Source organism: Rutilus rutilus (assembly GCF_951802725.1).
Source record: "Rutilus rutilus genome assembly, chromosome: 15".
In the NCBI taxonomy this organism is placed as follows: domain Eukaryota; kingdom Metazoa; phylum Chordata; class Actinopteri; order Cypriniformes; family Leuciscidae; genus Rutilus; species Rutilus rutilus.
In genome coordinates, this window is record NC_140220.1 from 19,408,393 (window position 1) to 19,433,398 (window position 25,006).

Here is a 25,006-nt window from a genome sequence, read left to right on the forward strand (position 1 = left end):
GATCTTGACTCAAATTCTCCAAATAAACAACTGTGAGTCCAGCTGCCTTTAATTAACAGAGCGCTGTAGAAATGAACATTTAGTAGCGTAAAAATCACTGTTTCCCACAATCGATCCGCCACGCCATTAGGATGACACTGTTTTAATCCATTACAGTAAATGGAGGCTACAGGGGGGTTCAAACCTAATTACACTATTGACTCTTCATTAATACCTCTGAATAATTAATAAAACTGTTCATGTGAAAAGAGTAACTCTACAAGTACCCCTGGTTCAGGAATGTATTCTCATCAGCATAACAATCTCCGAACCACCAGAGGGGCTGATATAGATTCAGAGAAAAAACAGGGAGTAGAATAAATTGACTGCTGAGTTTGTGTCATTAGTGAAGATCTTTAAAAGTGTACAAGCCAAGTAAATAATTCAAGTAATGAAAATGAAATCATAATTTCATGTTATGCAGTAAATATAAAATTAAACGGTGAATCTATTTTGCTTCTGGTGGTAAAAATAAGGCATATAAAACATACTTATTGTATTTTTGGTGTATTTAAATCATTCCCTGTCATATATAATTCCATTGTATGTGCATTATAAAAATAAAAAATGCTGTGAACCGAGCATATAATATATGCATATCACTGCATTTTTCATTCCGAGTCTTCTCTCATATATGTTCTGGAAAGGACTATGTAGTTATCTGGGAGGCCAGCTGTCTTTGTTGACACATAGCTCCTTCCACTGATATCACTCCTTTTCCCTCAAGACACGGTTTATTTAACTGTAAAGCTCACATAATCTTCCACAGGGACTGTCTGCCCTTTACTGTTTCCTCGCCTCTTCTCCTGCATTATATATATATATATATATATATATATATTATATAGATGGTCAATATTACATATTTTGTAAAAAAAAAAAAAAAAAACAGACTAGTAGTTTTGAAGAAGTCCTGAAAATTTGGTTTGGTTTCAGGTTTCACTTGACCCTAAACCAGACATGTTTCTTAGGGGGTATTTACATAAAACATGTCAGGAACAAAGTTGGAGTGCAATGGAATGAAATGGAACAAAGGGGATAAAGTTGTGACAGTATAGAGACTTCATGGCATGGCAACATTGCTGTAAGACACTTCCTTTTAACTTCCCTGAAAGGGTTTTCCTAAGCAAACATGCTAGAATTTAGAATGATAATTTAATCACCGCCACTTAAGAAAACTAAAATGCTAAAATCCAGTTTAGCCAGTGGCTTTCTTCACTGGTACCTCTATGCTGTTTGTATTTAAAAAATGTCATTATGCAAATGCTTCTTCTTTCTGTGTAAATATATTTATGTTTTTTCCACAAAGATCTGAGCAAAGCAGTGTTGGGGAGTAACTAAATAAAAGTAGCGTCACTTAACTGCAATTTTCAGTTGTATGACAGTAACAACAACTACCTCCAATGAGTAGCAGTGTAGCGCAACCAAACGCAACATAGTTTTTTTTAATGGCTGAGCTGAGGGAATAATCAAACACTCTTATGTAGTGGAATTAAAATGACTAATGCTGCGACCGAAATCGAATACTTCCCTACTATATAATATGTGGAAAACAGTAGCCTACACCAACAGAGCAGTATGTCCGAATACATACAGTAGTAAAAAAAAAAAAAACAGTAGGTGAAAAGTCCCCGGATGACCTAGTACTTCCGCCGAGATTCTGAAGTTCAAATTCAAATGTAGTACCTACTCAGACAGTGTGCGATTTCGGACGCAGGGTAAATCTAAATAATTCTAGTGAAGTTGTTTGCTCGGATGGTTCATTTAAATAATAAGATTTAAAAACAAGGTTTACAGATTTGAGTCCCTGTATTGTTACTTTTTTCAAGTTAATTCAAAGAACTCATCATAGACTACAGGAGAAAGAAAACAGAGATCCCACCATTAATCATCAGCGGGGACTGTGTGGAGAGGGTGGCAGACTTCCGCTTCCTGGGAGTCCACATTGAGGAGAGCCTATCCTGGAGCGTGAACACCTCTGAGCTGCTGAAAAAGGCCCAGAAGAGACTGTTCTTCCTGAGAATACTCAGGAGGAATAACATCACACAAAGACTGCTGGTGTCCTTTTACCGTGCCTCCTTTGAGAGCATACTAACATACTCTATGTGCGTATGGTACACCAGCTGCACGGCGGCTCAGAGGAGAGCGCTCCAGAGGGTCATCAACACTGCCCAAAAGATCATCGGCTGCCCTCTCCCCACACACGAAGGACTACACAGTTCCCATTGCCTCAAAAAAGCCCAGAACATCATAAAGGACACCCACTCAGACAGACGGTACAGATCAATTAATGCAAGGACTAATAGACTCAAACACAGTTTTTATCCAACTACAATAACCACCCTCAATGCTGCAAAAAAATAATGTGCAATTTGGAAGCTGCTGTGAAATAGATAAATGCAATGACAGAAAGTATGCATGTCTGTAGATGTATTTTCACAATGTTTTTATGCAATGACTGTGTTCATGCTTTTTTGTGTGTGTTTATGTATGCTGCTAATGCTGTTATATGGTCCTATAACTAGCACTAGCACTTAAATGACATTTGTATAGACTCAATGATTGATGCACTGACTGGAGAGCACTTTAAATTTTGTTGTACCTGTGACAATGACAATAAAGAACTATTCTATTCTATTCTATTCTATTCTATTCTATTCTATTCTATTCTATTCTATTCTATTCTATTCTATTCTATTCTATTCTATTCTATTCTAATTAAAAATGGCAACGGCCACTAAGTGCAAATAGCAATATATGCCATAATATATGCTAGCGATAGATGCTCTTTACACTGTTTAAATAGCAATAGATTCTATTTACAACCTCAACCTACCCTACCCTTAACCGATAAACACACGTTAGACACTTTATTTCCAATTTTCGAATATTTTCTTTATTTTTATTGAAAATAAATGCCTTTCCGATCTGATATGTGATGGGAAAAGGGAGTAGAGTGAACTCGGCAAAAGGCAGACTCCAACTTCAGGTCATTTGCGTCAAAATTCCATAATTTTGTCTGGCTCTACCAGACGTCAGTGGGCAAAGTAAGTGGTACAATTTGAGTTTGTATAAATAGAATTTGCCAACAAGGTGGGCTGATTGCAGTTGTAAATAGACACTCCGATTAAGAATTTACCCTTTGTATTTTCTAAATTCATGTTATTTATCTTGATGTGAACAATTAATCTGTGCCTTTTTAATTTAAGTATAAATTTTTTTTGTTTTTAATTCTTAATCAAAATGCAGCAACTCGACCTTCTTGTGAAACGACAAACTTCTCTCTGGTGACGTTTGCTGGACTTCCTCCAATCATTTACTCTGCTTAAATCCCACCCCTTTCTTACAATCGACTGCAAGCTCACATTAGGCTTGTTCGACTTGAACCGGCGCTGCACAGACCGATCGGTGAATGACAACAAAGTACCGCGAGAGCGAATAGAAAGTAGACGGCTCCTATATGCTTTTGAATTGCTCTCGCGGTACTTTGATGTCATAAACCGATCGGTCTGTGCAGCGCCGGTTCAAGTCGAACAAGCCTATTCACATCTGCCTCCATCCAATCAACCACCGATGATTAAAACCAAGACCCATCTTCCTTTCTTTCTTTTAATGATAATCCGTTTTACTCGGATGTAATATGTGATACTTATCGCAATAGGGAAGAGAAGATCTGTCGCTATTTCCATTTCATCTGGACTTTAATTTATCTGTTCAAGTTCACTGTTTTTGAACAAACAAAATATGACTGTGATTAATTTATTAATTATATAAATGGATAGTTATATTTTATTCATAAGATCATATTGGATGTTTGAGGTGTGCAACTGTTTGTTTGTAGCATGCACACTGTAAAAAAAATGGTGAAAAAAGATGTAAACAAAGATTATTGGATACCTGGATTATATTTTACAAGAAAATATTATTTCAGTCTTTCTACTACAAAATTCAAAATGTGTTACTTGCAATTTATTTGTAATTATTTGTGAAATCTACTTAATATTAATTTTATAATAATAATAAAAAAATTGTTACATTTATACAGCGCTTTTCTTTCTCTGTACTCAAAGTGCTTTATGGAAGGGAGGAATCTCCTTACCACCACCCATGTGCAGCCATATTGCGCCAGAACGCCCACCACACACCAGCTTATTTTTCGATGGACATCCTGGGATTTTTAAAAGTAGCTTCCCAAAACAGCATAAAGTATGTCAAATTGTGGGAGTGTGTTTGATCTGTTACTTGATTTGCATAATTCCTATAGTGAACAGGTACTAAAACAACAGCACATGCAAACAAACTCTTTTTTTAGCGTCTATCTTTCTGGGGTGTGTTTTACAAAGCTAACTATGGTCTCACTATAACTTGAGACCATAGTTGGCTAACATTGCTTTTGGGAAACACATCCCTGTTTAAGACATCAGATATGTGTTATACACACATACACACACACAAAACATTTTCAGATATTGCCATCTTTGCCATCACAATTCGCCTCTCTCCCTTTCATGACCCTCTCGTGATTGCAGTTCTCTATGCATGTTTCTCTATTAAGATTTTATCTCAGTATTAAACAATTCCAATTTATCTTGATCAGGACTAAGATAAAAGCGTGTTATGATTTGGATGTGGTGTTTGATAGCTTATTAGTCACAATATGATTTAATTTTGACAAATGGCTTTTGATTAAAATTTTGATTATCTATTTCACACTTGTTTGACACATTAATTCACAGTCCTTTCAAAGTAAGTCACTGCATTTTATTTAGAACCCTGGACTGTAAGTTTCTGATCTAGATACTTTAAAAAAAAAACATTATTATCACCAGTTATATCAACAAAGACTAAACTTGAACTAAAATTAAGGCAGGTTTTTTTTCTTCTTCAGGTGGATAGAAAGATATATAACCAACTCTTACATATGATGTATTACATATTATTTAAAACTGAGGGTTGCACTTTAAGCCTGGCCTATAATAACATGCATTTAGTAATATATTAATGTATTTACAATTTTACACTGTTATGATGCTTACACTGAAAAGCTTACACCTGTACACTATATTTACATTTTGTGTAATACATAAAAAAATAAAAAAAATAAATGAATCCTGTAAACTATATGGAGTAAAATCTATTCATGTAAACTCAAAAAGGCTGTTAACATCTTGATGAATGATACTCAGATCTTCCTGTCATGATGATGATAATTGAAATGTCAGTCTCATAATGAATCTCTTGAGATGATGAATTGTTTTGTTGGGTCATAGACGTGTGCGCATCAGATCTTTTCGGTTCCCCAATGGAAAGGCAATTTGAAGTGGTCTAGATGACCCTTGAACTTACTCCTCTGGTGTTTCTCCTGTCTGACTAGAGGCTGCTTAGTCTCCCATAGCCAAACTTTTTTTCTAACTGCATAATGCCTGGTCCAATTTGCTGCTTGAATACATTTTTACAGGCCGTTTTAGTAGCAGGAAATCATTCATACTACAATAACAGATGTGTGCAGACATGATTCTCATTATCTTTTATAGATTTGATGCAACTAACCTGGCAAACCTTTGGCAGATGGGTGTGGAAAGAATGGTAGGAGTGTTTAAGAAACCTGTTGATACCTTATATATGTATATCTAGCTAACATTGTTATTTATATCATACCTGAGGGTTTATTTATTCTCTACATATATATATATTAAATCAATCTCCAAGGTAACAGATGCAGAGATCATGGTTGCTATGACAGACATGCAGAGCTGATAGAAAGAGGCTTTAGTCAACCTGAATTTGATAATCAGTTTGAAAATGTGTTATTTTTCAGTTTAGATGTTGACCAACAAGCAACAAAATATAATCTACACTGAAAAAAAAATGATTCGTTGAATTTAATAAAAAGAAAATATCGTAAGTGGTTGCACACAAAGTCTAATATGACAAACCACTACTTTTTAGTGTTGCATAACTACAAACTCTAAATAAATGTCCAGGTGCAGTCTAAAAGTTGCAACCTCTTCCTGAGTCTCTCCGTAAGCCTGTACTATTTTGATGTTCTGTTGTGTTTCCCTAAGTTTGTGTTTCCCTGCTCTGTTTAGTTTCTGTTTCTTAGGTTTCTGATTATGTCCCTGGCTGTGTTCGAAATCGCTCCTTCATTCACTATTTCTTACATTACTCAACTAATATAGTCCACTTGAAGGAGTGAATGAAAACGAGCGAGTGAATTCGGACACTGAGTGCACCGGAAGGGATGCCGGTTTTGCATAGTTTGTGCTTGCTGTTTAATATCATTTAAAACTTAGCAAACTGACAGCTTCAATATTGCGATGAAAAGATGTATCTTGAACTCTGTCATGGAAACTATGTATAAACCTTAACCAAACAATATAATAATCAATTAAAAATGAATTTATACCTGCAGGATATTACGTTGTAGCCATATTGGACCAGTGGTTTGGAAAATGGATGGATGGATGATTCAGCTGTGGGAATTATGGGTATTCTTTAGCCGTTGAGCATACATCGGTTGTGCACTCCTTATTGTGGTGCATTGTGGGATTGAATGAGTGCACTCGATTACATCCACTATGGTTTCAGAGACCACTAAAAATGTCTTTCCCCTCAAATAGTGCGATTTCGGACACAGTCCCTGTTTGTTTCTATGGTTAATTATTATCAGGTGTTTCTTATTTAGTTCCTTGTTGTTCCCTGTAGATATTCCCTGTTCAATGTAGTTCTTTGTCAGTTATTGTGTATTTGTAATGTGTTGTTCTAACAATCTCCTGCGTATATAATAAAATAATAAAAGACTGTAGTATTCCTTATTTGTGCGTGTAACACCAGACCGTTGCACATACATGGAACGGCATACATTTCTTTTAAGTTCTTTTAAACCCAGAAATCTGAATGTGGCCATAGTTGAATAAACATCCAGTGTTTTATGCAGAGTTAATTTATCTCATAAGATATTTTTTTCTACACACCATTTGAAAACCATAAACATCTAAATAGCTAAAGTTGCTTCTAAGATAAAACAACTAAGGGATAAGTGAGGAGACAGAGTGAGCCATCACATTAACTTTGTTCATAGGCTAACTGTATCTGCAAATAACACATGACAAGAAGATGTAAATGAGTAAAACATGTGCAAAGAGGGAAGACGGTGAGCAGACAAAGTCTGAAAGGTGCAAATGATGAGATACATTCAGAATATTCACATAACCACCCACACACAGCTGTGCAGATATCACACTTACAAACACAATTTCTTCATTTAAGAGATTTTAAATGGTGACATCTGTCCTGTTATCGGTTATTCTGATTCCTTCCCACCAGTGTGCAACTTCACTTACCTATACTTTGAGTACAAACTTGTCACCAGAAGTTAATTTAACATGACATAAAAAATATTTATACACTTATTTATTATAATTGTATTATTAATTTAATTCCAAAACTGCAAATATCTATAGCTTATATAATTACATCTACATGAAAATCAAATAGAAATATTACATTTAAAATAAAAAGTATTTAAAAAAAATAATATATTTTTAGGTGTAAGTGTGCAACTGCATGCAACCTGTAATTTCGTCATCTTTCTCGTTTTCTTTCACCTATCTCACCTTTCGCTTGCCCTCAATGATGGAGAAGGGTGTTGTGATGGAGGGCCACTTGTTTCTGGGTGGTGGAGGCTTCTCACAGTTCCACAACACTAAAATCTGAAACCACATTAAAACAGATGTCCTGCACTGCACATTTCAATACACGTGAAAAACATGACTGTTCATTGCTAGGTTGTAAAAAATAAACGAAAACATTGTAGGTGCAGGTGTGAATTATTACTGCCCATACTCATTTATTAGTGCAGAAAATAGGCGTGAGAGCCTCCAAACAAACTAGAAATTATCTAGAGCCTTTTCATTTTTAGAAACTGTGTTAATTAAGAGCATTTGGAGATACAGGCTAATGTTAGCCCTTGTGAAAAAGATTAACAGAATTAAGTGTGCTTAATTGTATTGAATGCGCAATTCCTGCGTATTTCAAATCTTAAAAGTATATTTTCACACAGTAATGATGACATTAAAAGCCACTTAAATTTATTTTAAAGAGATTTAACTTTCATGATGTTTCTTAACACACTTAAGTACTTTCAAAAAGTGCACTTTGTAATAATGTCAAAGTAAAAGTTTAACTTTAAAGTACTTTTTAAATAAATGTTTTAATAATATTTTATCATGCTTTACAGAAGTGTTTATTTTGGTATCTTGACTAACATGCTAAAGCACATATAAAGTATTTGATTATACTTTTAACTGTAGTGTGTTATTTGATATTACATTCAATTTGAATATATTTCTAATGTACTAAATTAAATCTTCATCATTACTAATCTGTAATTCCATTAAGAGTATATTTCAGTTTACCATCTGGAAGTACACTTTAACCTTATTTCAAAGACAATAGCAATATAAATTAGTTAAGCACTCTTAAGTTTAACTTATTGCATTTAAATGTATCTAATATGCAATTAAGTGTCCAAAATTAATCACACTTATTCTTTTAAAGTACAATATTTCCTAAGTATGCTAAAGTACACTTTTTAAGGGAGCACATGATCATTAATACTGTGTGACACTGAATATTATACAATTTATAGTATCCATCTAATATAAATTAAACCGATATTATGTCTGCTGCTGGGAAAAAAAGTTGTTTATTTAAACTTAATGAAAGGAGCACTCAATAGGAGTTAAGATAGTGAAGATAACATGATCTGCCATTTATCAAATACCGCAATTATACTGAGTGTTTGCAAAGTCAGACTTTTGACTTGTTTCGCATGATTAGTCGCTGCCCACATACAGGGACATAATAAAAAATGATGTGTGGAAAACCATGTCAAAAATTGTGGACATTCTAAATGAGTTTGATTCATGCATTGATAATCATTCATCTTCTTCATGATATGATGAATAAGGCAGTGCTGCAATTAATATGCCAACCCTTTCCCCTCCAGAATGCTGCAATCGAAGATTGAAAATCATCTACTTAATCTTATATCATTCCAAACCTGTATGAATTTATGTTTTTGCCACAGGATTATTATCGTAAAAAAAAAAAAAAAAAAAAAAAAAAACTAGGCTTGAAATGAGATAAATGTTAACTGAATTAAAATGCAATATATATTTAAAAACAACAACACATACACGCATTGTATTTCAGTTGCCAAGGCAAAATGTCTCTATTTTGTAAAATTATTAAAACGAAATAAACTAAAATAAATAAATAAAAATGTATATTATTAATAATGTATATATATTTGGTTAAAAGAATATTCATACGGGTTTGGAACGACATGAGGGTGAGCAAATTATGATATAATTATTATTATTATTATTTTTGGTGACATATTTTTATTTTTACTTGCAGTACATCTCATTTGTGATTTAACAGCCAGTTGTGCAGTCCGCCATTAAAGCAAGAACTCTGACCAATACTGTGACAAAGTGACCTCCAGCAAAACAATTGCTGGCAGTGTGAATGACCTTTAACATGATAAACACTTGCAGCATAGATAATAATGGTAGAGTTGTCATTTTGTTTCATAGTTTCCTCTCATGTTCTCACCTGCGCACAGAACTTGGACTTGGTGACTGCATGGATCAGCTTGAATATGGGCTGCTGTTGGGACTGTAGAGGTGTGACCGCTTGAATGACGGCTGTAAACTCCTGAGATGGACTCTTACCTGCAGAAATACAAACGTGGATGGCAGAGATGACTTCTGTGCATTTTGGATAGTCTTTATTTGTTGATGAATTTCTTTGCTTAATTCATGAACCACATAAAAATGCAGTTTTCACACACTGCAAAAGGCAGAGTAGCCTTCATGAAATCAGTCTTAAACAGCATCAGTCTCCTGTGTGTAACAACTCTCTGCGTTTGTATTAGTTTGCTTTATGGCAGCTGTTTAAAGAGAGCAGGGATTCGCTTAATTTATCTATGTTTGCGACTGTGACTCCAGAAACCCGACAGCTACATTAAGTCTCTATTACATCACAATAAAGGTTGCTACAAAGAACAAAAGAGAACCAGAGAGGATAAAACTAGTAAAATGAATTGATCAAAGCTTTGAAGCTTTTCTGGTTCAGCAATAAACAAAGGAGAAGTTCATAATATATCACACAGTGACAGTAATTACGTTTAGACAGAACATCTATTATCCCCATTTCCTCTCTGCAGGGATTCAAACTCTATAAAACAGAACAAAACAAGAACATGTAAACACACGCACAGTTTGAAACACATGAACAAACAGGCTAAACAAAAAGACCACACAGAAACAAACCACACACAAACATAGAGAACTACTAATAAGCACATTCACACATCTACTTTTGGTTTGATTTTCAAAACGTATAATATGAATCTATTGTTAATGATCCAACCAGACTGTGGATGCATCCACACACACACACACACACACACACACACACACACACACACACACACACACACAACACACACACACGCACGCACACACACACACACACACGGATAAAAATGAAACGGCCTCTCTCAGCACGGCTATTAAAGATCCTCGCTTAATTAAATAATAATGACAAAAGAATTTACATGTTTTACATTTGAATTGTTTGTTTTGTGTTTGAAAAACACCACAATATTAATATAGTCACAGAATATGCACGATTATGATGAAAACCATCTCATTACCCTACTATTAACCCACTAATGCATTCATTATTAAATCTCAAAGGAAAATATCTTAAAGTTTTTATTTTTATTTTTACTTTTAACTGTGTTATTTGATAAAAAGTGTCATTCAATATTACATTTACAGTTTTTTTACGATTGTTATGACAGATTTTTCAATACTTTTAACAATTTTCCAAAACTCTTAACACAGTTAGCACTACATCCGTCTGTGTAAGCTATACTATTAACACATTTCTTGTTGCTTTAACACAAAATACATACAATTAACACAAATTTAAAATGCTTGAACTTCTTTTACACACAAGCTCAAACAAGACCAAAACAATGGATTTTTACTGCCAGATTTACCAATGCTTTAACCCTGTATGTCAGAACAGATAACACCATGTTCTAAACCTAACCTTACAGGCTAAAGTCAAGGTAAACAGCTGTTTATATTGTGAATTGAAACACAAATATATCCCCTGTATTTTATTCCATTGCTACTGAGAAACAGCTGATTGAAGCATTTTCCTTGCCCCTTACTTCCCTTTCCTCAACCCCATTGAGGAGTTTTCTCAGCCTGGAGATGAAAGGTTTTTGACCATAGTCCACAGGACCAAATGTCCCTCCTGTATGCAAAAGATGCTGCATACCAAGACATCACAGCTGAACACTGCCAGGGGTGGATAAGGCAAGCCAAAAGATTCTTCCCAAGATGCCTTGCCAGGGAAGATATCAGGTGTGATGTGGATGAGAACGTGGACAAATGCAGAAGACCGCGCAGATTAGAAGATGGCTTTTTCTGTTTGTATATTTTGTATTTTCACATACAGTAATACTGTAAATGGCAGCTATATTGCATAGTTTTGTTATCTTGCAGAAATGTCCTGTTGCAAATAAAGCCGTTACAGCAGCAATTCTGTCTCTGTCTTCTTTTTTTCATAAACCATACATTCTATAAAGCTACTCTAAGAAGGGTCATTTATTTTGTTGTATTGAATTTCTGCTGCAAAAAAAAACCCAAAATGCATGCATTTACGTTACAAAACAAAACAAAAATGTAGAGCAACTTCAAAAAACAAACAAAAAAAAACTGCAGTGCAAAACACAATCTATGATCAATACAATAAACTGTCTGTTGTATAAGGGCATACCTGACATATAAAATAATGCAGTTTCTGTAATTTCAGCTGATGATAGTGTTTTTTTTGTCATTGTGTTATGATTGACTAAATGTTCCAGTTGGAAGAGAACATGTGTTAGTGTTTTGAATAATTATTTGATTTTGAAACATGTTTGCAGTGTTTTGTTAGACGTAGTGTATTGTGTTAGTGTATTATTGTATTTTGAAAATTAGTTTTGGAGTATAGTTTACAATGTGTGATTTTGAGCATGAAATTAACCGTTTTGCCAATTGTGTGTTTTAGGTGTGTTGGTGCGTTAAGAGTTTAGGAAACTTGTTAAATGTATTGAAAAAACTGTCATAGCGATTGTAAAAAACTGTAAAATGTATCTATTTGAAATAATACTAAATTACAACCTTAATAATTTTTGAATGTGTAATTACAAATAGATTTAAATACCTGACATTAAATTATATTTTAGTTTACCATAAGTGTTTGTCAGTACATTCAGTAATACACTTTAACCATATTTCAAAGACAATTGAAGTAATTATGAAATTACATATAAAGATGTATTTAAGTCCTACTTAATTGGGCAAAACAATTCTTAGGTTTAACTAACAGAATTTTGTATACATTTTAAATACAATAGTGTTGAAACGTATGTGTTGTTACGCATGTAACCATGTTTCCCTGAGAAGGTAACGAGACGCTGCGTTGTATGATGACACTTTGGGCAAAGGGATGCAGCATCTTGTTGATGGAGAAATTCCCTGAGACATTTCCTTTTTGAGGGAACTTGTGCCGCGTCGTATGACAACACTTTGGGGAACGAAATCGCCACTTCGTCATTCTGACAAATGCCTGTCCTAGTGTGAAGCTGCTCAGGCACAACTCAGGACACGAGCACTTTGGACCCTGGAGTGGCTGGCAGGTCCAGGCTATAGAACCGTATTCTCAGCCTCAGACTGAGAATGGTCAGCCCACGGACCATTGACTGAACGTCTGATGCATATGGCACACATATCTGGAAACACTTCAGCAGTTTCGAAGTCGTCATCTGATTGGTTGAATTCTACAGAATGTCCGCGAGACGTGCGTGTTGTGCTCTTTAACGGTCCACCTGGAAACAAATGCCGTGACGCCAAACTTCCTTGTGGAAGAAGAACGCAATCTTGTTTACAACTGTGACAATAAACGCTTACCATGATCAATAAATGCTGGATGTGAAGTTCGTGGCTCCATTGTTGCAGTAAACTTGCACAGCGTTCTTGAATTAATAATTTATAGATGCACGCTGATCTGTTATTGCAGAGACATCGACATTTTCATGCACCTAAACATGACGTGGGACAAAATGAACTAATGAGACTAATGAGACTAATATAACCTTATAAAGGTGCCAGTGACAACCCTTCTAAAACCACAGCTAGATTTCCTGCTGGGACTCCTGAGCCGTAGGTCTCACCCTCAGGGTACCACGAAGGAAATGGGGCATCCACCACCTAATGGCACGTGGAAGGAAGCTATGGCCACTACGTACACCCTAAGTGTGGATGGAGGAAAAACCTGCAGTCTTGAAGGAACTCCAGCACGGGGCCATGGGGCAGTTAACTGGGTTCAACTGACGCCTTCTGCACCATAAAGTGAAGTTCACTTTAAGGCATACAGTTTCCTTGTGGAGGGATCTCTAGAATTGAGAATGGACTCTACAACCTCAGCTGAGAGACCTACATCTGTGTGAGAAAGTCCCTCCTGACCAGAAACTCCCACGGGAGACCGTCTAGGAGGGCTACCAGGTCCGAAAACCATACTCTGGCCAGTCAGAATGGGCATACAAGTAGAAGGTGGACCCCATCTTGGCAAACTCTTTCTAGAACTCCTGGGAGCAGAGTGATCGGGGGAAATGCGTACACCCCAAGTCTCAACCACAGCTGCACCATGGTGAGGGAGAACCAGAGGAGACAATGAGAAGTCTTTTGAGACGCAAACAGATCCACGTCCGCCTGGCCAAACAGGTTCCCCTGGGACCACAGGAGGATCTGATGCACCAGACTGCACAGAGCGCAACCTCAGATCCCCTGGTGGTTTATGTACGAGACCACCGACATATTGTCTGTTTGAACCAGAACGCTGTGGCCTTTGAGGTCTGGGTTAAAATGCCTTTGGGCTAGTAGTACTGCTAACATCTCCAGGCATTTAATATGCCAAGAGAGATCATGCTCCTTCCACAGACCTTATGTCGAGTGGCCTTCCATGACCGCACCTCACTCTGTGTGGGACGCATCTGTCTACACTATCTTGCGATAACAGGATGCACCCAACACTGGGCCTAGAGACAGGAACCAAGGCTTCTTCCACATGATTATGGAGCAAAGGCATCTGCATGTAACCTTGATCATGTGAAATGGCTTGCCCCTGGTCCTGAGCCACCACTGCAAAGGTCTCATTTACAACAAGCTAAAAGGTATTACGTTGAACGCAGCTGCCATGAGCCCTAACAGTCTCTAAACTGCTTTACAGTGATGAGCTGGCATTGCTTGATTCTGGTCACTAGAATCGACTCGATACGTGCTGGAGACAGCTGTGCCCATGCCACCATCACCTGAGACTGAGCTAATAGCAGCCAGTCATCTAGAAAGTTGAGAATCCGGGAGTCCTCCTTTGGAGTACCAAATGTAGTACCAATTGTAGAACCCCACAGAGAGATAAATGTGACCGATCACGGAAAGTAGGGACACAAGTCGGTTCTGGGGCATTTTGAGTTATTCACAGATTCTGAAAGTGTAGTCTCCAAGCTTTCCAACGATGTGTAACACATGGAAATCTGATAATATTTGGAGAAGTTGTGGCCATTTGAAGGTAGGCACTCAAAAAAGCTCAAAGGGGAGAAAACGCCCTCTAAAGATTGTGCAGTTCTCACCTCTCTCTCCTGCTGGGAGTGACAATAGGGCTCATTTACATATAATTTAGATAAGCCATACCCCCTGTAAAGCTCCCCCTGTAAAACTGTAAAGCACAGGGGGGAGCAAAAAGGTCAGGAAAATGTGCCATAAAAAAAAAAAAAAAAAGTTTGCAAACAGGTAATATATAAATAAATGTCTCTTAGCATCTACCGATAAAACTGTACAGGCAACTCTTATGTACACTGAATAAAAAATAAGATAAACTCTAGACAATGTTCAAATCAAAAACAGGATGTGCTGTGTGATATAGGCTATATATAGGCGTAATTTGCGGATGGGACATGCACCACTTTTTGCCAGGGTCGAATTGTCCCCACCACTTTTTAAAACATCTCGCGGCACGAATGTACCAATTCTACAAATAAATAAAACATCTCCAGTTAACTGGCAGAGCATTCATCTCGTTCGTTTTTTAAATAAGAGACTAGCGCTGAAATGTGTTTTTTAAATCAAGTGATCAAAGTGCTCGTTGCCGCTGCGATCAGTGGCGTGGATTTTCTCGTGTGGCTCGCGCACACACCGCACTGTCTTCACTCGGACGCGCGCTTCAATCCGTTGCGTTGCGGATACTCTCTATTCGCTCTGGTGAAACCACAAAACATAATGCAAACGTTTGCGTGTCCCTGCTTGATATACAACCACTGATGAACATAATCGTTTTGATGAGAGAAAAAAACTCTACGAGAAAAAAAAAAAAACATACGAGGGCGGATTAGAACCCTGAACCTTCGACACCATTGGCGAAAGCATTACCACTGGACCATTAAGATACACGTTGTTTAAATAGGCGGATCTATGTATTGCCACTGACAACATGTATTAGGCTACATCTCAATAAACAACAAATTAAACCCCATGTAACCTACTATTTAAATCGATTGCTGGACATCGTAATGTTATTGGCGTCAATCTTCATTGAATTTTGAAATCAGATAGAGCCGGCCACGCTGTTCCCTTGGAGGGCTGGGGCAATAACAAAATAAACAAAAGCTGGCTTATTCAGTATGGAAATATGCACCGACAATGACACACCCCTACTGCGTGCTAGAATCTCCGAAAAACAAGCCGATTTCAACCTCAAAATGTACGCTTTTTAATATACCAATACTGCTATCTCAAACATGGAGAGGCTTCTTCGAGATCTCAACTAACAGATTCTGCAAAAAAACGAAAATCACCAATTTTGAAAAAAAAAAAACGCTTCTTTCTCATTTTACTCGAAAGTTGTGCTGCCGACTTGTGTTACTGGTTTCCGTGACGGGTCACAAATCGGTGGCCCGATGCAGTTCTTTAATGGCGTCGGGCCCCATACCTTGGCCCTCGTCCAGGTCCCTCAGCAGGTCGGCCTGGTATGCTTGCAAGATGCCCATTGTATGTAAGCAAGTGCCCGCCTGACCTACCACCATATACGCCTTACCCACCAGCTAGGATGTTGATGTCACCAAAATCTGCCGCGTTGATGCTGAGTACGTCCAACTCCTCAGAGCTGGACAAACCCAACATCAAGCACTCCAACTAGAAGCCGCAGAGCGAGCTTCCGTATACCGAGTCTGAGCACTGGAGCTAGCGGTTGATAGCTGAGAAAGGGCCAAAGCCATCTCAAACTCCTCCACTAGCTCCATCTGCGATCCCCACGAGTGAAGCCGCATGAACGGCGGGGAGCACAAACCTGGCCGCTTTCATCAAACAAAGCCAGGTGGGAGTGAAGCGTTCTCAAAGAAAGCCGTTCACATTGTACTCAGTCAGCCCCCTAGAGAGCTGATCGTGCGTGCTCTGCTCCCAGGTAGCTTACACAAAAGTCGTGTGTATTCCCACCAGTGACACACTTCTTAAACTGCTGCTGCTCACTCATCATTTTTATTCACTAATAGAGCTAAGTTTTGTATGGCCTAGGGGACAAACAAACACCAAATAGCGGAAATTATAAAATAATAATAATAATAATAATAATAATAATAATTTGCAGAGCTGTGAACAAAGGAATCAAGAATTGTGTCATTGTGTATGCAAGCCTCAACATCTAAAACATTTTCAGGGACACATCAAACCATCGGTGCAATCCACTGGCCATGTTGGATGATATCTCATTACCTAATAAACAGCATGTATTGCAGGTAGCCGGATTTATAGTGTTGCCCAGGCAGAGCGAATCACACCGTATATCACGGCACAGTGAAGTTCTCTCAAGTTATGGCCACAGACAGGGAGTCTAAACTGCCCTGTCATCAAAATTATGGAAAGTGAGACTAACAACACCTGTGACAGCAGAGTATAGACCATCTATCACTTCTGCAATACAGATTTACTGCTGACATGTGAAGCCCAGGGACAAATCCATCACAAACCCCTACATGAGCATGCAAACACACAGGCCATGCTTAGGGAGGAATATGGTGAACACATATGTTTCACCATTCACTATGATATCTCACACACACACACACACACACACACACACACACACACACACACACACACACACACACACACACACACACTGCTTGGAGGGAAACCAACATCTATCTGAGTTATGATTTCATTTTCACTGCAACAAAGTTTTACGGCATTGAGCTGGAGGTGGTGAGGAGATGCACACACACACACACACACACACACACACACACACATACACGCTCACCGAGTGTCGAGTAGTAGAAGGGGAAGAGGGTGAGGTCGCTGGAGAACTCAGGAAGTGCGTAGAGTCCTCCAGGCAAAGAATTCCACATCATCCTGCTCCTGGTCATGTGTGTCCGTATCCGGTCATGGATAATCTGCAAAAACAACACATACATTACTATTAATATAGCCTACATTAAACCATTAATATACATCAGTATTTACAAGTTACAATTACCATTATAGCTGCAATTAACAAATTATGAAAAATGCTGTGATTGTCTGTTCTCGATATTTCATAATTATTTTTGCTGTGGTTAAACATTGTAACCAATCACAATCAGTTTCTGTGTTTCAGAGGTTCATCCCTCGTCGCCACAAGTGCCATGCCATCTATTTCCGGCTTCTTATACAAGCAAGAACAGGAGAGTGTTGCTGCTCGAATGAGTGAGTAAGTTATTAGGTGAACATGATTTCACCATGTGAAACATGTTCCTGGATTAATATCTTTGTTGATCCTGGAACAACATTCCAATCAACCAATCAGATTTGAGGGACAAGTTTACAGTTTATGTCAAGTTTAGGCTTACAGCCAGGGTTATGTGCTTCTACATCAGTGTTATTCACCTAGTATTTCCCTCTGATTTTAGGGATAAGTTATGGGTAGGGTTAGGTCTAGGAATTTTTTTTCAGACAGGGTTGTTGTTCCAGGATTAACAAAATGTTGAATTTAGGAATGTCTTACTCTGCAAAATCATGGTGACCAAGGTATAAGCTTTGGAATTAGTTTGGATTTTCAAGATTTGTTGCTCACTTGCAATGGATCTTGAAGATCTACCTCTCTGATATTTTTTATGTCAAAGGAAAAATGGGCTCCTACATGTTTGTCTTTAAGAACTACTATTATGTTATGTCTACTTAAATAAAAACTTGTGTGTGTGTAGAATTTACACACACCTAAAAAAATGAATCATAAATTTTATTTAGCAGTTGAAAAAAGTCAAGGTTAAAAGGTGTTTAATTTGGACTTTGTATTTTCAATTATTTATTTTATTTAATATAAAAATTGTATGATTTCATTAGTTATTAAATTTAGAAGTAGTCTAAGTTTATGTTAATTTTAAATTAAACTATTGTAAACTATTAACTGTAAAAAAATGTTTTAGTATGTAATTAACATTTACATTGTATTGCTCATTGTTAGTTCATGATACTTTATACATTAAATTATGTTATTTTACATGGCTCTCTCAAATATTTTATTCTGATTGGTCAGTCACAATGTATTGCAACAATGTATAATGACCACTTATCCAGTTATTTGAGGCCAGTGTTATACCAAATTATATTTGGTGTAGAATTTGGTGTAACACACTGCGGTCACCGTGATTTTGCCAAGAAAGACCTGTTCCTGAAGTTCCTGAATCAACATTCCTGTCCGAAAATCTATTGCTAACCATATACCCCTAAACCTAACCCTAACACTATCCATAAGTTATCCCTAAAATCAGAGGGAAATGATAGGTGAATGACACTGGTGAATGTGGAAGCACCTAACCCTGGTTATAAGCCTAAACTTGGCATAAACTATAAACTCAAACTCAAAACCCTCAAATCTGATTGGTTGATTGGAATGTTGTTCCAGGATCAACAAAGATGTTGATCTAGGATCATGTTGCACTTGGTGAAATCACGTTCACCAACACACCACAGACTCTCTCTCACTCGTTTCATTCAAACACAGCTGGTGCCTCAATTTCTCAGACTGTATTTACTGTATTTAATGAGGCCAGAGGACTTGTTCGTCTTGTTGCTAGAATGGTTGTATGGCAAGCAGGGCAAGGCTGAGAGCTGTGGGAAGGGAGCAAGGCTGATGGCACGAGTGCTAATGAGCGTCACCTGTGCACCACACCGGTCTCGAGTCCTACGGAGGAACTCCGGAAGGAATGATGACAGTGAAGGAGAAGAGAGGACCAGACCTAGGGCCTCATGTATAAAACCTTCGATAGATTTCATCCTAAAAGTGTGCGTACGCACAAAAGCTAGATTTTGCATACGCACAACAGTTTTCAGATTTATAAAACACGCGTAGACCAGAACCTACGCAAAATTCAGTTTGTAAAACCCAGTCAGCAGAAGATTGTGTGTACATGCGTCTCCACCCCGTCTCCTCCCCGAAATAACCATATATGGAGCTCACACTTCTTCGTTTTACTATGCATAACGTCATCTGCATATCATTCCCATGCATATTCCCATACATGTGATACCATGTTTAACACAAGACATTAGGAAAATATTAGATAAGGACTATGTGCCGTCACATTACATTACTAAAACTCTTTCAGTATCCTTGCCTTGTTTTAGAATAAATAAATCAAAATTGTATATAATATATTTCAGAGAAAGTTTTCAGAGAAGAGTTACAGTATTCTCAATCTTTTCCACTGGCCAAATAGTAGGCCATTTTTAATTGCTTTAAGCAAATCAAATTTATGCAATTTTGCCTATAAGGTAAACATATATTTTAGGATGGTTTATTTTTAATGGAAACAGATGGGCCTTATTTTTTTTTTGCAGTGTAAATAATTGTCTGACTAAGCGTGTCACTGATAAAACATTTTAAAAAATGAAACGTGCATATCTTATGGTTTCCTTGAAATTCTATCCTTCAAATACAATAGCATTTTTCATAATATTGGGAAGACCCCGAAAATGGTTATCATTAGGCTACTGTCTGTCTGTGCATGACACCAACTGTGTGCAGCAGAGGTTCTACAGCCTACTGTCATTGGAGAAACCGGCCAATGGACCATTTGATCACAGAGCGAGTCCTTCAGTGTCTGTCATTATACTGTCTATGTTGCTAAGCCATCTGCTTAGACGAGGTAAGTGCGCATCATTGATCATTATTCGTGCAAAATAGTTCTGCTATTTATAACACAATTTAAAGCGGAAATTATCATGCGCCAAGCAATCCTTGCTGTAGTTAAAACATCATTCCACAGGAAAAGTGTTCAAAAGCAGTGCATCCACTACAAATATTTCTATTTAAATTAATATAAAAATACTGTAACTTCTGGATAATGATTTCATGAAATTTCAGTGCTTAACTCTATTAATGAGAGTGGCATATTTAATCTAAATGTGTATATCAGATGTAAAACAGAGTTTAAATCATTCTGTTTACTTCATTTCTTCACTCACTCCAGTAAAAGAGTGTATGCACTTGTAGAGTGTCTGTACGGTGTGGACATATTTACGGATATGTGTGCGGAAAATTGCTTTCACACATTTCAATGCCTTTTTTGTGCATACGCAACGTTTATACATCAGGTCCCTGGATTTTATGTTGTGTTGTATTATGTTTATATGCAGCAGTTGTCCACGAGGGGCTGCCGCTTTACTTTCGATTTGTTGTTTGTTTATTTGGTGATTTAAGTTACGCTGAACGTTCGCCGGTTCCCACCTCCTTCTTCCCTAATTAACGAATTTCGTTACAGGTTGATTTGTACACTATAATGGATTATAAAATAATAAAAGGTAAGATTTTAAAACAGTTTCTTCTCAAATCAATATTTTATGTCCCCCTCATTATTTATGTTGTGAAAAGCTATGCAATAACTGATACGACCGTACATTATCCTTTACATATCCTTCTTGTTTGAATTTATTCATTCGTCTAGGCTAAAAGCTGCTAGTTAGGAGCTATATATTTTTCTCGCATCCTAATTGCGCTGTCGGGGTTTATTTTGCGATAACAACTGGATGTACATTATCTATTACTGAACAAATGTAATATTATTGTAAAATGTCATGATTATGAAAAAATGTATGGCTGACCATCCCTATGAGCACATTAACTCAGTATTGTTTATTATTAGTTCATGATACCTAATGCATAAACAAATGTAACATTATTATAAAGTGTTACAAAAAAGATAGATATATCAACATAAAAATATAACCCTTCAAACTAGATGTTGTAGAAGCCAGCTTTGTGTGATTATGCCTCAAAAATAAAATATTCAACATGGCCGACTATCTTATCAGTCTTCAGAGGCAACGCCCAGACAACATTCTCAACAGTATGCACATAGGCCTAATTACTCAAATTAAAAGCATTAATCTCATTTTATTACAAGACTAATTAATCACAGTCTGCCTCACCCTCATCTCATTTAAGCCATAAATAACCTGTAACACACACGCATGCATGCACACACACATACACACACCCTTTACTACAGAATGTGTCCTGAGTCCTTCTCCCACTGGGCTTGATTGGTTCTGTCTTTCCAGAGCCAATTACGATCAACTACAGTCTAAAACTCTCATGTCAGGGAGCATGTGTGTTTGTATCTTTGTGCATTTACATGCTGATGTTTTAATGTGCTGCACGTGGAGTGTAGGGATTTTGTCAGATCCACGCAGCAAGTGAAGCATCTTGCAGCTCTTGTGCAGTGGAGCAGGGAAATGAACTCAACGTGGCATATGTTCCTGAGGAAGTGCCAGTAAACCCGAGTCCACGGAGAGGGCATTTGATCTATGTGGTTAATTAGGCAGCATTTATTGCTGCGTACAAACACACCGCACATGCACGAGTGTTGAAACACTCATAGTTTGTCAACATGGTGTGGACCTCACAATGCACTAACTATCAGTCTATACAACAAAGTGTAAATGGTCCCCATAGTATGTTTTTGTACTAATTCTACTTTTTCCCAATGATCTTCGATGTTATCCTGACACCTATTGGTCTGGATGAATGAAGATTGTTTGTTAAGTGCTTTAAGTTAATAAATTAATAAATGATTAACTGCAGCACAACTATGGTCCCAAGTTAAGTCGTTAGCCAAATAGTTCAACGATTAGGTGATTCCCAAAATCGTAGTTCCAACATACATTTGCTAACAGCATTGCAAAATTATATGAATGAACTACAGCTCTCAGTAAGATTTTTGTTTTTTTGAAAAGACTGCATTTATTTGATCAAAAATGCAGTCAAAAACAGTAATATTACAAAATGTTATTATAATTCAAAATATCAATAAAGAAAAAAAAAAACAATAATGGTGAGCGCACAGCTGTTCAGGAAGTGTGTTCATCTCTGCCCACGTTATATATCACAGGTGGGGATACACATGTACTGTGTGTTGCTTGTTTGCAGTGCAGCAAGCTTAGTCAGCCCTTGAGGGGCCGAAATGTGAGCATTGTGAGCTGCTACCGTTGAGAATGCTGTGTTCAAGGAGGGCGCCTCTGCTCACGTACCTCGAGGCTCGGGTCCCGCTTCTGCCGAGGCAGTGTGGCGGCTCAGGTTGTGGGGTTCGCACATGGATCTGGCAGAGGGGTTAGAGACGGGCCTCACCCTTTCTCTGCCTTCACCTGCCAGGTCCAGTGTTTCGTATCAGGGTCTGTAAGCACGCTCTGCGGTTACTTCCGCCACGAGTGAAGGTACAGCAATCATCCAGTTCTGAGGAGCTGGATTTTGTTTGTATCGAGAAAAGAGACACTGAAGACTCGTCACTCCAGACTCCTGCATTTGAGGAGCTTGTGAATGTTGTCACTCGCGCCGTAACCAAACTAAACATTGACTGGCCAGCCGAGAAACCGGAGCTTTGTCAGAAAAGCAAATTAGACTAACAACCACTTCGTCAAGGCTTGCGTTTTTTTCCCAGGGCACAGTGGTTCCCAGCGAGTGCTTATCCGAACGGAAACATAGCGGCATCAGGTTGCTCGCTCATTCCGAGGAGGGCTATAGAGCAGACAAGTCAGTTGCTGCCTGCTGGTTCGCCACTTCAGGGCACTGCGCTTGCTGCTCAAGCTACACCTGTAGTCAGTCGGATCCCTTAGTAGATTTTTTGGCAGAGTGGATACATCAGTTTCTGAGGAAGTTTCTGTACAGACAACACATCGGTGGTCTCTAACATAAACCATCAGGGGGGTCTGCGGTCGCGCCCCTTATGCAAGCTGGCTCACCAGATCCTCCTGTGGGTTCATGGGAAGTCGCTCTCTCTGAGGGTGGTGTAGCAAATTAGCTCAAAAGATATATATATATATATATATATATATATATATATATATATATATATATATATATATATATATATATATATATATATATATATAATTAATTTTAACGGATTATAATTAATTATAAATATTTTAATTATTTTTAGAATTGACTGTAGCAGAATTAATAGTACAATTATTTAATCAGTTCATCCAATAAAAGCATAATCAATTATTAATTCTAGGAAATTATCTTCCTGGCCAAGAAAGAATAACCTTTTCCAACTAAAGTAAATAAAGTACTAGCAGGGTAAAGCATAGGTATCGCTAGATCAAGATGTTTAAGTGACTTCAATATCTGTGTGAGTGGCAAACACAGAGACAATAAAACGTGGATATAATGGTTTAATAAACAAAACTACGGTAGGCTACACACACAACTAAACTAAGCAAATATTGTATACAGAATCAAGAAAGTAAAGAAAAGTGAAGAAAGAGAGAGAGAAGAAAATAGAATGGCAAGATTACAATCAGTTAACCACAACCTATGAGAAACATCAAATAATCAGTGTTACCTTAAAGGGGCACAATAACTTAGAAACGCATTTAAAGGCTGCGAACGGGTACTTGCATTGACTTCGGTTGCTGAACCGAAGTCCAAGTCCAGATGCAGGAGATTCTTGAGATTCTTGATGATTTTGCCAGGAGTGCGCTGAAGCGTTCGTTTGGGCTCTTGGGGTGGTCCACGTTGAATCTAAAGAAATTAACTTGGTCCACGTTGAATCCAAAGAAGTTAACTTGAAGATGAAGTTGCCGGAAGGAGACAGGAAAATGTTGTCTCAAAGAGATTGAGCAAAGATCTGAACTAATCAGACACTCTTAAAGGTCCTATCAGTTCACACCCATTTGGTGAGGTGACCAATCAAAGATGACCAGGAGAAAGTCTCTGTTCCATCTTATCTCCATTTGCATGTTCATGGTGGCATGGAGAATTTGTGCAGTCTTTACACAAAAGTATGGTAAAAATATTATGATGCAATTTATCATAACATGTTGTACACCATTGATTATAAAATCAAAAGAGGATTTGTTTGATACCAAGAAAGAGGGGATTTGAAGACATTAAAGCAGTGATACATCATCTTTGGATATCAACTTAGAAGTTACTTTAACATAACTAAAAGAATATTAACTAGGCTAATAAAACATAGGGACATGCATAAAACACAGGAGAAATACTATACACATTTGGGAAAGTTTGTGGGTAAGAATGGAGTCAATGTCCTTGTGTATTGGAAGTTTATCTCTATAGTCTTTGACCAAATGGCTAGTGCCGTCTGGTCTCCTGTGCTGTCTTTGAGGGTTGCAGACACAGTTTCTTGCTAAGATCGTTCAGGGGAGCAGAGGTGATAACGGTCTTTGAAAAGAACTGGTTTGGGGCCGATGACAACAGGGGAGAGGGGGAAGGGTTTATGAGGTCTAGAGCATTTTGATTAAGTCCATTCGTTACAGCGGTATACATCCCGGATATCTAAATC

General features: G+C 37.6%; 1 protein-coding gene across 1 annotated transcript in view; it reads right to left on the reverse strand.

Annotated features, from left to right (window-relative positions):
* LOC311305386 (exostosin-1) overlaps nt 1-25,006 on the reverse strand; it is a 361,957-nt gene that overhangs the window by 38,295 nt on the left and 298,656 nt on the right. The window contains exons 5-7 of the mRNA XM_084433068.1: nt 17,479-17,611; nt 9,661-9,779; nt 7,656-7,751 (exon numbers count right to left, since the gene is read on the reverse strand). Of these exons, the coding sequence (XP_084289194.1) occupies nt 7,656-7,751; nt 9,661-9,779; nt 17,479-17,611 (348 nt within the window). The remainder of the gene's footprint in view (nt 1-7,655; nt 7,752-9,660; nt 9,780-17,478; nt 17,612-25,006) is intronic.